Source organism: Saccopteryx leptura, chromosome 8, assembly GCF_036850995.1.
Source record: "Saccopteryx leptura isolate mSacLep1 chromosome 8, mSacLep1_pri_phased_curated, whole genome shotgun sequence".
Classification (NCBI taxonomy): Eukaryota; Metazoa; Chordata; class Mammalia; order Chiroptera; family Emballonuridae; genus Saccopteryx; species Saccopteryx leptura.
Window position 1 is genome coordinate 52,842,647 of NC_089510.1, and position 13,608 is coordinate 52,856,254.

The 13,608-nt window shown below is 53.0% G+C and overlaps 1 protein-coding gene across 5 annotated transcripts in view; it reads right to left on the minus strand.

Moving 5' to 3' along the window:
- Nucleotides 1–13,608, minus strand: part of MYLK (myosin light chain kinase) — a 291,028-nt gene that overhangs the window by 8,496 nt on the left and 268,924 nt on the right. For all 5 annotated transcript variants that reach the window (XM_066347834.1, XM_066347833.1, XM_066347832.1 and 2 more), the window contains 2 exons: nucleotides 8,738–8,890; nucleotides 4,776–4,899 (listed from right to left, as the gene is read on the minus strand). In XM_066347834.1, the coding sequence (XP_066203931.1) occupies nucleotides 4,776–4,899; nucleotides 8,738–8,890 (277 nt within the window). The remainder of the gene's footprint in view (nucleotides 1–4,775; nucleotides 4,900–8,737; nucleotides 8,891–13,608) is intronic.

Sequence of the window (13,608 nt, forward strand, 5' to 3'; positions counted from 1 at the left end):
GTCTCGCGTTTCCTTATCCAGTGCAGATTGGTTTGCCCTGGCCAGGAGCCTCTAAACTAAGAGAGGTCATTCTCAATAAGGGACAGGTTAGTTCTTGAACCACTGATTACTGTGTGACCTTGTGCAAGTCAGGTCCCATCTCTAGGCCTCATGTCCTTGAACCAAAAGATTCAAACTTCCCAGAAGCCCCAGTCTTCTAAAGAAAGACCAGGGCCCATACTATGACTAAGTAGCAGGGACACCGCCCTCAAGCCTCTGGAGCCCCTAATTCCAAGCACCTGGGTTGTGACCACCCAGGACTGTCTTCACTTCTGTGGTGTGAAATGATGAAGTCTTTCTTCTTCTTCTTTTTTTTTTTTAAGTCTTTCTTCTTCTAGTAACAAAATGACTAATACAAAGTGACTAGAACAAGGCAAATAAGATTTACAATACTTCTGAGGAGGTGGCAAATTCACATTAAGAAATAGACATACAGCCTGACCTATGGTGGTGCAGTGGATGAAACACTGACCTGGAATGCTGAGGTTGCCAGTTCGAAACCTCGAGCTTGCCTGGTCAAGACACATATGGGAGTTGATGCTTCCTGCTCCTCCCCCTTCTCTCTCTCTCTCTCCCCCTCCCTTGCTAAAATGAATAAATTTTAAAAAAAAGAAAAGAAAGAAATAGACCATACAGGGGGAAATTCTGCATCAGATGGAGCAATATAGCATATAATTTCTAAAACAAGGAGAAATATAAGGTGTGCTTAACAAGGAAAAAGAGTTCAAAATAATCTATGCTTGAATTCAATCTTTGAAAACTGATTTATCAAAAAAATAGGTAGGGAAGTTATTTGTCAGAACTGGAAAAGAAATATATCTGTATGTTCTAGTCTTTCAGTTTCATGCCTCTGGGCTGAAAATTGATCAAGACCTTTGGAAATTTTTTTGGAACATTAAGACAAAGTTTCGATTCTCTAAGTTCCATCCTTGTTTTGAGGAAGCCTGTTGTTTGAGGGCAATGGGTAGGGCAGGGTTCCTCTGCTCCCAGCAGACCCATCTGTACTGGCCTCTCCGATGCAGCAGACCCATCTGTACTGGCCTCTCCGATGCAGCAGACCCATCTGTACTGGCCTCTCCGATGCAGCAGACCTATCTGTACTGGCCTCTCCGATGCAGCAGACCCCGCCCCTGGGAGAGCTGGCCAGGGGGACTAACCAGCCCCATGTGCCCAAGACAGAAGGGCTTTGAAGGAGAAGGGTCTCTCAATGCTAAAGCTGAGATAGTCCCTGGCAAAGGGGACAAGCCTGGTTACTTAGTGCCAGCCAGCTGTCATAGACCTTACATAAACCAACAGCCCCAAGATTAGGATTGCCTGTGAGAAGTGCATAATATCCAAATATGATTGTTAAGAGTATTCTGTGCTGTACTGAGCCAAGAGCTTTCCTCCCCATGGCCCTTTGGTCTACACAGCAGGGATCTTTGTGGTTCCCAGAAAATAAAGATGGTTGTCCATGGGCCTCCAAATTCCTAACCCTTTGCTTTGAGTTTTGCATGCAGAAACCCTGTCATACTGCTCAAACTGCCCACCCTCAGTGCTACTACTCACCACATCTTTGTGTGTGTGTGTGTGTGTGTGTGTGTGTGTGTGTGTGTTTGACAGAGACAGAGAGAAGGACAGATAGAGACAGATAGACAGGAAGGGAGAGAGATGAGAAGCATCTACTCTTTGTTGTGACACCTTAGTTGTTCATTGATTGCTTTCTCATATGCCTTGACCGGGGGGCTACAGCAGACCGAGTGACCCCTTGCTCAAGGCAGCAACCTTGGGTTCAAGCAGGTGAGCTGTGCTAAAACCAGATGAGGCCGCACTCAAGTTGGCGACCTCGGGGTCTCGAAGCTGGGTCCTCTGTGTCCCAGTCCGACGCTCTATCTACTGCGCCACCGCCTGGTCAGGCTCACCACCATATCTTTTAAAAATTCTCTTGATATAAATAAAAGAACGTACCCTCTTTCAGAATAACTTCATTCTAAGATCAATAGTCCCCACCTATATTGCCTAGCGTATAGGGATTTGTTTCCATGTTTCTTCCTTCCCCCTGGGCCTTTCACGAATACCACCACGTCAGAAGGATGACAGGAACATTATCTCGAGCACCGGCTGAGAGGTTGGGCCGCTTGGGCCTGCCCGCTCCTCTCCCTCTGCAGTCCCCGGCGCTCTGCGCCGCCCCACCGGCCCTGGCCCTCTGCAGTCCCCGGCGCTCTGCGCCGCCCCACCGGCCCTGGCCCTCTGCAGTCCCCGGCGCTCTGCGCCGCTCCACCGGCCCTGGCCCACCACAGAGGACCTCACTGCTCTGACACGGAGCCCCATTTCTAGGCCAGCTGGTGCCTGCGGTTAAAAAGGTGGAAACCATTTTCCTAAGGAAGCAATGTAACATGAGGGGATCAGATGCAGCTGAACTATTACCAGTGAAATTATGCTTCAGGGACATTCTGGCTCAAATGGGATTTTTTGGTCTACTTTTGTGAAACCTAACCACTGTTTTTGTGGAAAAATAATTTCTAAATGCTGCCAACTATATTAAAATATGACTTTAAAATTCCTTCTCTGAATTTTGCCCTTTTCTTCCAGAAATTCTGCTCCTTACTTCCAAAAAACCCTGTGACTAATAATAGTGTAAACAATAAGAAAAAATGTAAGTGATTAAAGTATCAGCACAAATTATGATTCCCTGACCCCTTTGACTAAAATATTCCATTTGCTTATTTCCTCTCCCATCCCCTTATCTCTTCCCCACGCCCACCCGGGTTGCTTCACCAGCAGATGTGTCACGCTCCCGAGAGCCTCACCCAGAGGTGACACGGCTGCGCCTTCCCCCACAGCCTCTTCCTGGCAGAACCCAGGACATGTCCTCCGAGGACCCCCTCCCCAGCACCCTATGTGCTCCAGAAAGACATTACTTTAAGATCTATTTGCCATAGGATCATTAATAAAGCAAACCTTTGATTTTTTTGTGGGCCCCGTTTTGTTTGTAAGAGTATTTGCTACTCTGATTTCACTGGATCCTAATGGCACCAGATGGTAGGTAAGCAGCACAGGTATTTCAACTCACCTGGCACTTGAGGGCAGCCAGGAGACCCACCTAAACCTTCACACAGGGCGGGGAGGGCGTGACTCCCACTGTGGGGGAGTTCCCGACACAGGTGGTAGTCCCGTGCACCCACCTGCCACAGCACCTCGTCCGCCTCCACGCCCTCTCCCACACTTGGCGTGGAGACGCACTGAAGGAACTGTGGTTTAGTCATCCTGTGTGGCAAGTGACCAGTGTCCCAGTCACCCCGAGCACAGTGAGCCCTTTTCCTCTGCCACACGGGCAGGCCTAGCTGCCCCAGGTCCCCGGCTGCCCGGCTAAAGGCCTCCGCTCCCATCGGGTCAGCATGGCCAGGGAGCTTCCGCCCCGCCGCGGCCCCTGCTCCTGTGTCTGTGCTGCGTCCCCATGTCTGGACCCTTGCCCGTGCTCCACGGCCGATTTTAAACTCCCGCCCTGGCAGCATTTCCTCATAGCTCCATCCAAGCCTGGCGTGACCGGCTCCACCCTCTGTCCACACCCACATATATGGGTATGGAGAGCTATACGGAGAGTTTATAACTCTCGGTGGGTGTTCTGTCCTTTTATGTCTATTGATTCAGTTCCTCTGTTACACTATACGTTCCTCGAGCATAGAAACCGTGGACGCTTCAGTAGCCCAGGAATTCTGTAACACCAATGGTGGTGATAAACATAATACAGTAGACGATGATCAGCTCTCTATGGTTTCAGATGAGCATCTATCCTTCTGCTAATGGTCGAAGACAATTCTGTGTCATTGCTAAGACTGTGCTTTGGAGCCAGGCTTTGGGGTTTGAATCCTGCCTTTCCCACTTACTAGCTAAGTGATCCTGGGTGACTTTCCTAACATTCCTCTGCCTCAGTTTATTTGAAAAGTGGAGATAATAGCCTGACCTGTGGTGGCGCAGTGGACAGAGCATTGACCTGGAACACTGAGGTCACTGGTCTGAAACCCCAGGCTTGCCCAGTCAAGGCACATACAAGAAGCAACTACTATGAGTTGATGCTTCCCACTCCCCTGCCCCTCACCCCTTCTTTCTCTCTCCTCTCTCTAAAATCAATATATAAAATCTAAAAAAAAAAAAAAAAAAAAAAAAAAAAAGTGGGGATAATATAGTACCTATCTCTAGGATTAAAAGACTTAATGCCTAGAAAGTGCTTATCTGACACACGGCCAGCCCTCCATACAGGTTAACATTGCTGTCACTTCTGAATGCGTGCAATGTGCCAAACAATGTGCTAGAGGCCAGATGAAGATTCTATCATATAATTCTCACAAAGATGCTCTGACATTGGTACTACCCCAACTCCACACATAAGAAGATGAAGGCACAGCAAAGTTAAGTCACTTGCCTAAAGATATGGAGCCCGTAACATTCAATCTCCCTAGAGGGTGGGGCCACGACACTCTCTGTAGGTCACGGGCCATTCTCCCTCCCTGCAAGGAAACATAAGACCATCACACTGCCCTGCAGGAGAGCTCATCGTCCAGGTGGCCAAGTAGTCCTGACGGTGACACTGCTGATCCCTAGCCCCCAAGACATGAAATGTCAGTCTTGGTCCCAGACTATTTCAGAAACAGATTTAAACATTTCTGGAGTGAGGCCAGGGCAAGTGGGAATAAGGATGGCTTGGAAAAAGCAAGTATGAGGAGCAACACTGTAGTCCAAAGTGACCCTCTCATTACCTGCCACTTCCTTCTTGCCATGTACTTCTTCATCCGGTCCTTGGAGAGCTTCTTGGCCTCCATGTTCTTGGTGTCTTTCATTAGCCATGGATGCTGAAGGCACTGGGTACAGTTCAGGCGGTTTCTGAGAGAGATAGAGATCAGAAGATTTCTAAGCAGGAGGGGACCTCAGAGGCGCTGGTCAGATCAGAAATGGGAGGTCACCCATCCCTAGTCACACAGAGCAGAGCCCAGGGCTCTCTGCCCCCAGTCCATCACCATGCCCGGAGTCACTGTGCTCCTGGCCTTTCTCCTCTCTTGGTCCAGGTTACAGACTAGACACAGAATAGGTTAGTGTTAAGAAGGCCTAACCACCGAGTAAGCAACCGGAGCCCTGGGGTCTGGGAAGGGCTGGCACCTTATTCCAGGCTGGGCTCATTCTGCTGGTCAGATGAGCTAATCCTTCTGCCTCTCTGTCTGGGGGAGGGTGAGTGAAACATTAGGTCCAAATCTCTGAGAACCCCTAAACTTGCATGTCTTATGTTGAGGCTGAGTATCAGATTTTTCCTGTTAAAAAAGAATTATATCGCCTGACCAGGCAGTGGCGCAGTGGATAGAGCGTCAGACTGGGATGCGGAAGGACCCAGGTTCAAGACCCCAGGATACCCAGCTTGAGCGTGGGCTCATCTGGTTTGAGAAAAAAAAAAAAAGCTCACTAGCATGGACCCAAGGTCACTGGCTCGAGCGGGGGTTTACTCAGTCTGCTGAAGGCCCGCGGTCATGGCACATATGAGAAAGCAATCAATGAACAACTAAGGTGTCGCAACGAAAAACTGATGATTGATGCTTCTCATCTCTCTCCGTTCCTGTCTGTCTGTCCCTGTCTATCCCTCTCTCTGACTCACTCTCTGTCTCTGTAAAAAAAAAAAAAAAAAAAAAAAAAAAGAATTATATCCTACAATATCCTACATACAACCTATGCATTATGACAACCTTAGAACCATCCTGAAACTCATTTAATCTTTCTCAGAGCTCTGGGAATCCAGAACTACTTCAGGGCCATGACCTTAACTGAACAGGGCTAATAAAGGCCAAAGAATCAAATGTTAACACACGTAGAAATGTGACTATAAGTAAATTTGCTAAGTATAGCAAAGTGTAGTTAGTGATCTTAAAATAAAGGGATGAGGAATTATTCTAATTTTCTTATACTCAAATTTTCTATAATTTACATGTATTACTTTTATAATAGAAAAACATTTTTTAAAGTGCTGATTGATGAAGATTTCTGGTTGAAGAGACTTGCTAAGTTGAAAAGTTTATGGGACTCTTGTGTCTTGATCAATCTGAAGTCAGTTCTTTTTTTTTGTATTTTTCTGAAGTTGGAAACAGGAAGGCAGTCAGACAGACTCCCGCATGCGCCCGACCAGGATCCACCCGGCATGCCCACCAGGGGGCGATGCTCTGCCCATCTGGGGCGTTGCTCCGTCACAACCAGAGCCATTCTAGCACCTGAGGCAGAGGCCATGGAGCCATCCTCAGCGCCCGGGCCAACTTTGTTCCAATGGAGCCTTGGCTGCGGGAGGGAAAAAGAGATACAGAGAGGAAGGAGAGGGGGAGGGGTGGAGAAGCAGATGGGCGCTTCTCCTGTGTGCCCTGGCCGGGAATCGAACCCGGGACTCCTGCACGCCAGGCCGACGCTCTACCACTGAGCAAACCAGCCAGGGCGAAATCAGTTCTTTGGTAAGTGCATCTTATGAGCATAAAAGGGCCAACACAGCTCACTGAACTAATTCAAGGTCAGGTGAGAGAACCGGGTGTATACGTAACACCCCAGTTACCAAATCCTCAGTGAATGAAGCCATCCTTGGGCCAGAGTTAATCTGATAGAGGCAGAGATCAGAGATTCCTATCAGAGTTGGGAAAGAGATGTGCATCTCCCTGAGGCACCCAGGGAGTGGGGATCCCTCACAGGAAAGGATTTGGACCCCCTACAACATCCAGGATATACTTCTGATAAAGACCGTGACATAAAAACGCTGCGATACCTCCCTGCCGAGGAGTGTGGCACGGCCCCTGGAGGAGCTGCCCCGAGACAGCTGAACAGGACTGAGGGGGCGGGTCACCAGAACACAGGAGACCAGCTAAGTCCCTCCAGCACTGCTCCTCAGCAACCACGCTCTCCTGTCAGGCAGGACCCTCCCAGAGGGGAGGGAGATGACAACAGCCTGGGGAATCTGTGGGACAGGGGGACAGGCACACCTAGGCCACCAAGTCACGGGCCATTGCGGAGCCTCCTGCCTGCCCTGGGGTTGGGCTGCCCTCCCTTTCTCTGCCTCTGTCACACCACCTATTTTGACACCACCCTTCTTGGGCAAAGCTTATAACTGCTTCTTATTGCTGAATCCAATTCCCCGGGGCCCTGGAGCCAGGCCCTGCCTCACCTGGCCACCTGTTTACAGAGGCGGTGGGGAGCCCGACAGGCCAGCTGCTCTCCACTGACACCCCCACTCTTCCCTTTCTCTGGGGCGAGCCAGCTCTCCCTACACACATAGCCCCTCACTTCCTCAGTTAACTTAGCTGGTTGCCTCACCAGCTGAGTCCTCGTCAGTGAATTCTGTCTGCCACACCCAAGGCTTCCTCCAGCCTCACCTCCGCTGCTCACTGTCCCCTGCAGCTTGCACCCCCGCTCTTCCAGCGCAACGCTTCCCGAGAGCCCGTGTGCCGCCATTCCCCGTGCCTCCTCCCGAGAGCCCGCGTGCCGCCCTTCCCCGTGGCCTCCTCCTTCCCCGTGGCCTCCTCCCGAGAGCCCGCGTGCCGCCCTTCCCCGTGCCTCCTCCCGAGGGCCCGCGTGCCGCCCTTCCCCGTGCCTCCTCCCGAGGGCCCGCGTGCCGCCCTTCCCCGTGCCTCCTCCCGAGGGCCCGCGTGCCGCCCTTCCCCGTGCCTCCTCCCGAGGGCCCGCGTGCCGCCCTTCCCCGTGCCTCCTCCCGAGAGCCCGCGTGCCGCCCTTCCCCGTGGCCTCCTCCCGAGGGCCCATGTGCCGCCCTTCCCCGTGGCCTCCTCCCGAGAGCCCGCGTGCCGCCCTTCCCCGTGGCCTCCTCCCGAGGGCCCGCGTGCCGCCCTTCCCCGTGGCCTCCTCCCGAGGGCCCGCGTGCCGCCCTTCCCCGTGGCCTCCTCCCGAGCGCCCGTTTGCCGCCCTTCCCCGTGGCCTCCTCCCGAGGGCCCGCGTGCCGCCCTTCCCCGTGGCCTCCTCCTTCCCCGTGGCCTCCTCCCGAGGGCCCGCGTGCCGCCCTTCCCCGTGGCCTCTTCCTGCCCCCTGAGCACACCGGCCTCCCACTACACAGCTGTTTTGTATATTCGTCCACAGACCACCTGGGCAGGTCCAGGCAGCCCCAGAGGTGGAGGCGGGGAACCTCCCAGTCTGCACTGAGATGGGGAAACAGATGGAGCCGGGAGAGGCCTGAGCCCAGGGCTCTGGGGTCACAGCCTAACTGGCCAGTGGAGAAGGAAGCTGGCCATGTTCAGAGAGGTAGTTCCTAAGTGATTTAGATACGGAAAACACCAACCCAGAACAGTCCGGACATACGACAGGACCCACAGCTCGGACACCTGCCGCGCAGCCCTGCAGACGGGCTGAGTTTCAGCGTGGCTTGCACAGGCCACGCCGTGCACAGAGAGTGAACGGGGCCGTCCTTACCCTGCACCCTGAGCACAGAGGGTGAACGGGGCCGTCCTTACCCTGCACCCCGAGCAGCCACTCGCCCTGCAGCTCGGGCTTGACTGAGGTTCTGCTGCTTCTGAAGCCAGGCAGACTGTCTGGCGCCTGGAGCAGGGGCCCGGGAGACCCCTTCCCTCCCCCACACTCACAGTGCCCACCCTCCCTCCTCAGTGGGGAGGGACCCTCGGCAGGCCAAGGAAACCGGCCTCCAGACACCAGTCCAGGGAGGGGGGAAGCTGGGAAGATTGAAATCTCAACTCATTACTTCATATCTTTCTTCAGCAAGTTGCTGATAAAATCCTTGGCGTCATCGGAGATCTCGTCGAACGCCTCGTCGTCGAAGTCCCAGGTGGCTGAGGTAACGTTGGCTAAGGTCTCGTTATCGTTGTCACCCATGAAGGGGGAAAGTCCACTGACCCTGGGGGAGAAGAGCAGGAGAGCAGGTGAATGGGGGTGGGGGTGGCCGGGAGGGAGGGTGGGACGGTCCCCCAGTAAGTGCAAACTGAGGTGAAAAGAGGGCTCGGAAGGCCCCGCACTGCCCAACGCCCGTCCTGCCCCTCCCCTGGGGAAGGAAGAGAGGGCACGGCCCCCGGGGAAGGAAGAGAGGGCACGCCCCCCGGGGAAGGAAGAGAGGGCACGCCCCCCGGGGAAGGAAGAGAGGGCACGCCCCCCCCCCCTGGGAAGGAAGAGAGGGCACGCCCCCGGGGAAGGAAGAGAGGGCACGGCCCCCCCCCCTGGGAAGGAAGAGAGGGCACGCCCCCGGGGAAGGAAGAGAGGGCACGGCCCCGGGGAAGGAAGAGAGGGCACGCCCCCCGGGGAAGGAAGAGAGGGCACGCCCCCCCCCCCCCCCCGGGAAGGAAGAGAGGGCACGCCCCCCGGGGAAGGAAGAGAGGGCACGCCCCCCCCCCCCGGAAGGAAGAGAGGGCCTGCCCCCCGGGGAAGGAAGAGAGGGCACGCCCCCCGGGGAAGGAAGAGAGGGCAATGCCCCGGGGAAGGAAGAGAGGGCACGCCCCCCGGGGAAGGAAGAGAGGGCACGCCCCCCGGGGAAGGAAGAGAGGGCACGGCCCCGGGGAAGGAAGAGAGGACACGCCCCCCGGGGAAGGAAGAGAGGGCACGCCCCCCAGGGAAGAAAGAGAGGGCACGCCCCCCGGGGAAGGAAGAGAGGGCACGCCCCCCGGGGAAGGAAGAGAGGACACGCCCCCCGGGGAAGGAAGAGAGGGCACGCCCCCCGGGAAGGAAGAGAGGACACGCCCCCCGGGAAAGAAAAGAGGGCACGCCCCCCCGGGGAAGGAAGAGAGGACACGCCCCCCGGGAAGGAAGAGAGGACACGCCCCCCGGGGAAGGAAGAGAGGGCACGCCCCCGACTGCGGTGGCCCGGCCTCTTCTCAGGGCTCGTGGTGCTGCTGGGGTCCCTGCCTCTGCACACCACCTTCCTGTGAGGCTGAGGCTGCGGGGATCCACTCCCGTTGACCTCTTCCGCAGTCCACACCGGGCCCTCCGCCCTGTCTCCTGTTCCTCCAGAGCCCAGGATACAGCGGGTCCCACACAGCCTGCCAGTTCCCTGTGCTCCTCCCCTCACCATGGCGGCCACGTGGCACACAGCGCCATCCCTGCCCCTGTCCGTCCCCCTGCCGCCGGCATCACGAGGGCCCAGCACACACGTGCTCAGCAAGGACCGGCGCAGAGAAGAATGGCGGCTTTGAACCAGCACCGTGGGCTCAGTGAGCCGTCTACACTCAGGTTCAGTGCATTAGAGGCAGTTAGGCCCGCCAGAAATTCCGTAAGAGGAAAGAGCACAGCCTGTGTGTTCACTGGTGACCTTGGACAGTTCCCCTAAGCACTCCGTGTCACAGATTCCTCCTCTAAAAAGGAGGACCCACTACTTAACCACAGTGGTCAGTACTTCTCCTCCCGTCCTCACCCTCCCCTGCCCCCATCACGGCAGCAAACATTCACCACACATTTACCACGTGCCAGGCCCTCGGCCGACTGACTTAACAGAGACGAACACATCCAATCTTAACATCACCCTACAATTCAGGTTACTCACTAGTTTGTGTAACAGATGAGGAAACTGAGGCACAGAGTGGGGTGAGAGACTCACAGCCAGTGAGATATGAACCCAGGTGTGGTAACTGCAAAACCAGCTCAAAGTGTCCTACCCTGTTTAACAAGCTACTGAGTTGCTTTTCAGACACAACAGAGCACAACCGTACCTGGAACCAGTCTCCCACTGGTGGGACTCAGCCGGTTCGCACCAGTTCCGCAGAACCGACACCTAATTTTTTGTTGAGTTTGGCCAACCGGTTGTTAAAATGGCATTGTAATCAGGGCTCTAAGGCGGACGCCTCGGCAGCCCCCGATGTGGAGATCACAGATTTACAGTCCTTACTCTTTTAACGCTCATCTGCACAACAGCGTGTTCTAAGTGCCTGTAGGAATGCTCATTCTGTCCACAGGTGAAAGAAATTGCAAGTGAGAACGCCAATCAAGAGGCAATATGGAAATATCTTAAATAACAGTTTTATTGGTTTTTGAAAAATATTATTTAATATTTTTAATTAATATTTTAAAACTTTCTTATAATCTTGTTTTGTGTACCTCTTTTATTGTTCTTATTTAAGTATTAAACGCATGAAATAATAAACTACCTTTTGGTATATCATTTTTTTATACTTAAAACAGTCATTAGGGCAGAGAACCAGTTGTTAAATTATTTGAATCCCACCACTGCTCCCTTCCCCCATTGGACCAAAGGAGTGGGACACAACCGGAACTCGAATACCAGAACCTTTCTGAAGAGAAGGGTCCAAAGACCCAGTGCTGAACCCCTTACCATAATGGCCAGGTTCCAAGGTCCTCTAATTAAAACCTGCCCACTGCACTCTGCATACACGCTCCCCCTAACCCTCGAAAAGCCCCTTAGCTGAGTCCAGTGGGCGAGATGGTTCCGAGGCACTGCTAAGTCTCCCATCATCTTGGTTGCCGCCTCCGTGATCAACAAGCCTTTCTTTACTCCAGTCTCTGATGTTTCGAGTTTTGGATTTTCAAAACATGGGGCGCATGAACAGTGGCAGTGTCTGTCACTAGAGACTGTAACTTAACTGCCACCTTTCTATGCACATTTCTGTGAAGACGGAGTAAGTCGCAGAGCACTGCACGAAGCCTGGTCCACAGGAAGGGGTGCAGTTCGTGAGCACGGGGCTCACCCTTCTTCTGTGTGCAGTCCACCCCACTGCCTCCCCCACCTGTGATCTCAGCAATGACTCATCTACTCACAGCATGTGCTAAATAGAATTCAGAAGGCGAAGTATCTCAAAGGTAGAGAGAACAGCTTTATGACATATTAGCTCCCCTCTCACCTCCGAGCCCTTCACTGTCAGTCACATCAGCATCCACACCCCACGCACCCTGAACTAAGGCCAGCCTCCTAGTGCACAGGGTCCCCTCCCCCTCCATCGATGGGCCCACTCTTGGCTCAATGTTTACTGCCATCATCTTGAGCTTGTTAATAATGTTCGAGCAATTGACCCCAGAAATTATGCAGCTGGTCATGTCCTGACTCTCCCTGAGCCCCGTGATGAATCTAGGGTTCATGCCACCAACTTCCCAAGTTAAGGCTCCACTGATGTCTCTTCTCCCAAGTCCTTATGAACCCATTATCTTAAGCAGTAACATAGAGCCTTCTGGAGCTGTTTTGGCATTCAAGAGGCTTCAGCTTATGAAATATACCTGTACAGAACTAAGTTTTGTAAAGTAAAACCCACTGAAATACTGTGAGGAAAACTTGCCATGAAAGGAACCTTCTGAAACCTTTTGTAAAAGGAAGAAAGCTTTTGTGATGTGAATTATCTCACTCTAATCAATAGATTTGTGTTTTTGAATAACAGATTTTTACAGATGGCTTTAAACAGCAATACACCGATTTATGTTTTAAGAATGCATGGAGCCTGACCAGGCGGTGGCGCAGTGGATAGAGCATCAGACTGGGATGCGGAGGACCCAGGCTCGAGACCCCGAGGTCGCCAGCTTGAGTGTGGACTCATCTGGTTTGAGCAAAGCTCACCAGCTTGGACCCAAGGTCGCTGGCAAGGGGTTACTCGGTCTGCTGTAGCCACACAGTCAAGGCACATATGAGAAAGCAATCAATGAACAACTAAGGTGTCACAATGAAAAACTAATGATTGATGTTTCTCATCTCTCCATTCCTGTCTGTCTGTCCCTGTCTGTCCCTATCTATCCCTCTCTCTGACTCTCTCTCTGTCTCTATAAAAAAAAAATGCATGGAGGTCATCCCTCTCAGTCACATTACAGTGGGGAGGGGGGCAGTTTATCAGCCTCTGAGTCTGCACTGTTCTCTGCTCTTTCTCCCTTGTGTTCAGCAAGGGTACTGGGCTAAAATTCCCAGGGGCTCTCTGTCTTCCCTCTCTGCCATCCCGTGCGACCTGTTTAAAAAAAAAAAAAAGGAATAACAGGCCAAAAATGGAGTCATCTGCCCTCACAACATCAAACCAAGACTTAACTTAATTGTAACTTCAACTTCTTCTGGAAATGTGATCTTTAACTTGTCAGTCTGAAGCTCCCTGGTTTAGCACTTGGGCAGGTAATCTGCATGATCAAACAAAGTCCCACTGTTCCCTTCCCCCTAAAAGAAGAGAACCTGGCCTGGAACAGTCCTTCCTCTGCTCTGACTTCTCTGCTCCACCCTCCTTCTGCCTCCAGAAGCCTTCCCTTCTGTGCAGCTGCCAGGAGCGTCCGTGTACTAGGGGATGCTGCCCCTCTGTGACTTGTTCAATACAGTCCGTTCGATCTTCACATTTACTCCGTTGAATTTTTGTTCATTAGCAGACTTAAGTCAGCCCCATCAAGAAGCGGCTGACTCTTGCCTGTCAACCACCTGCTTCCTACTGTTTTTACATTTCTCCATTTGAAACACACAGGAGGGAGAGTCCTGCAGCACTCCAAAAGAGTGCAGAAAGAGCAAACAACCCTGCTGTGGAATGCTGAAAGGTCCCCTTCTGTAAACCTCCTTTCCTAATTAGGAACTGTAATCCTGCAAAGATAGACCGTAATCTCTGCAATGTGCGCGGCCAGGGAGGGCCTCCTGGCCCCTGGCCTCTGGCGCTCCTCCCTCCT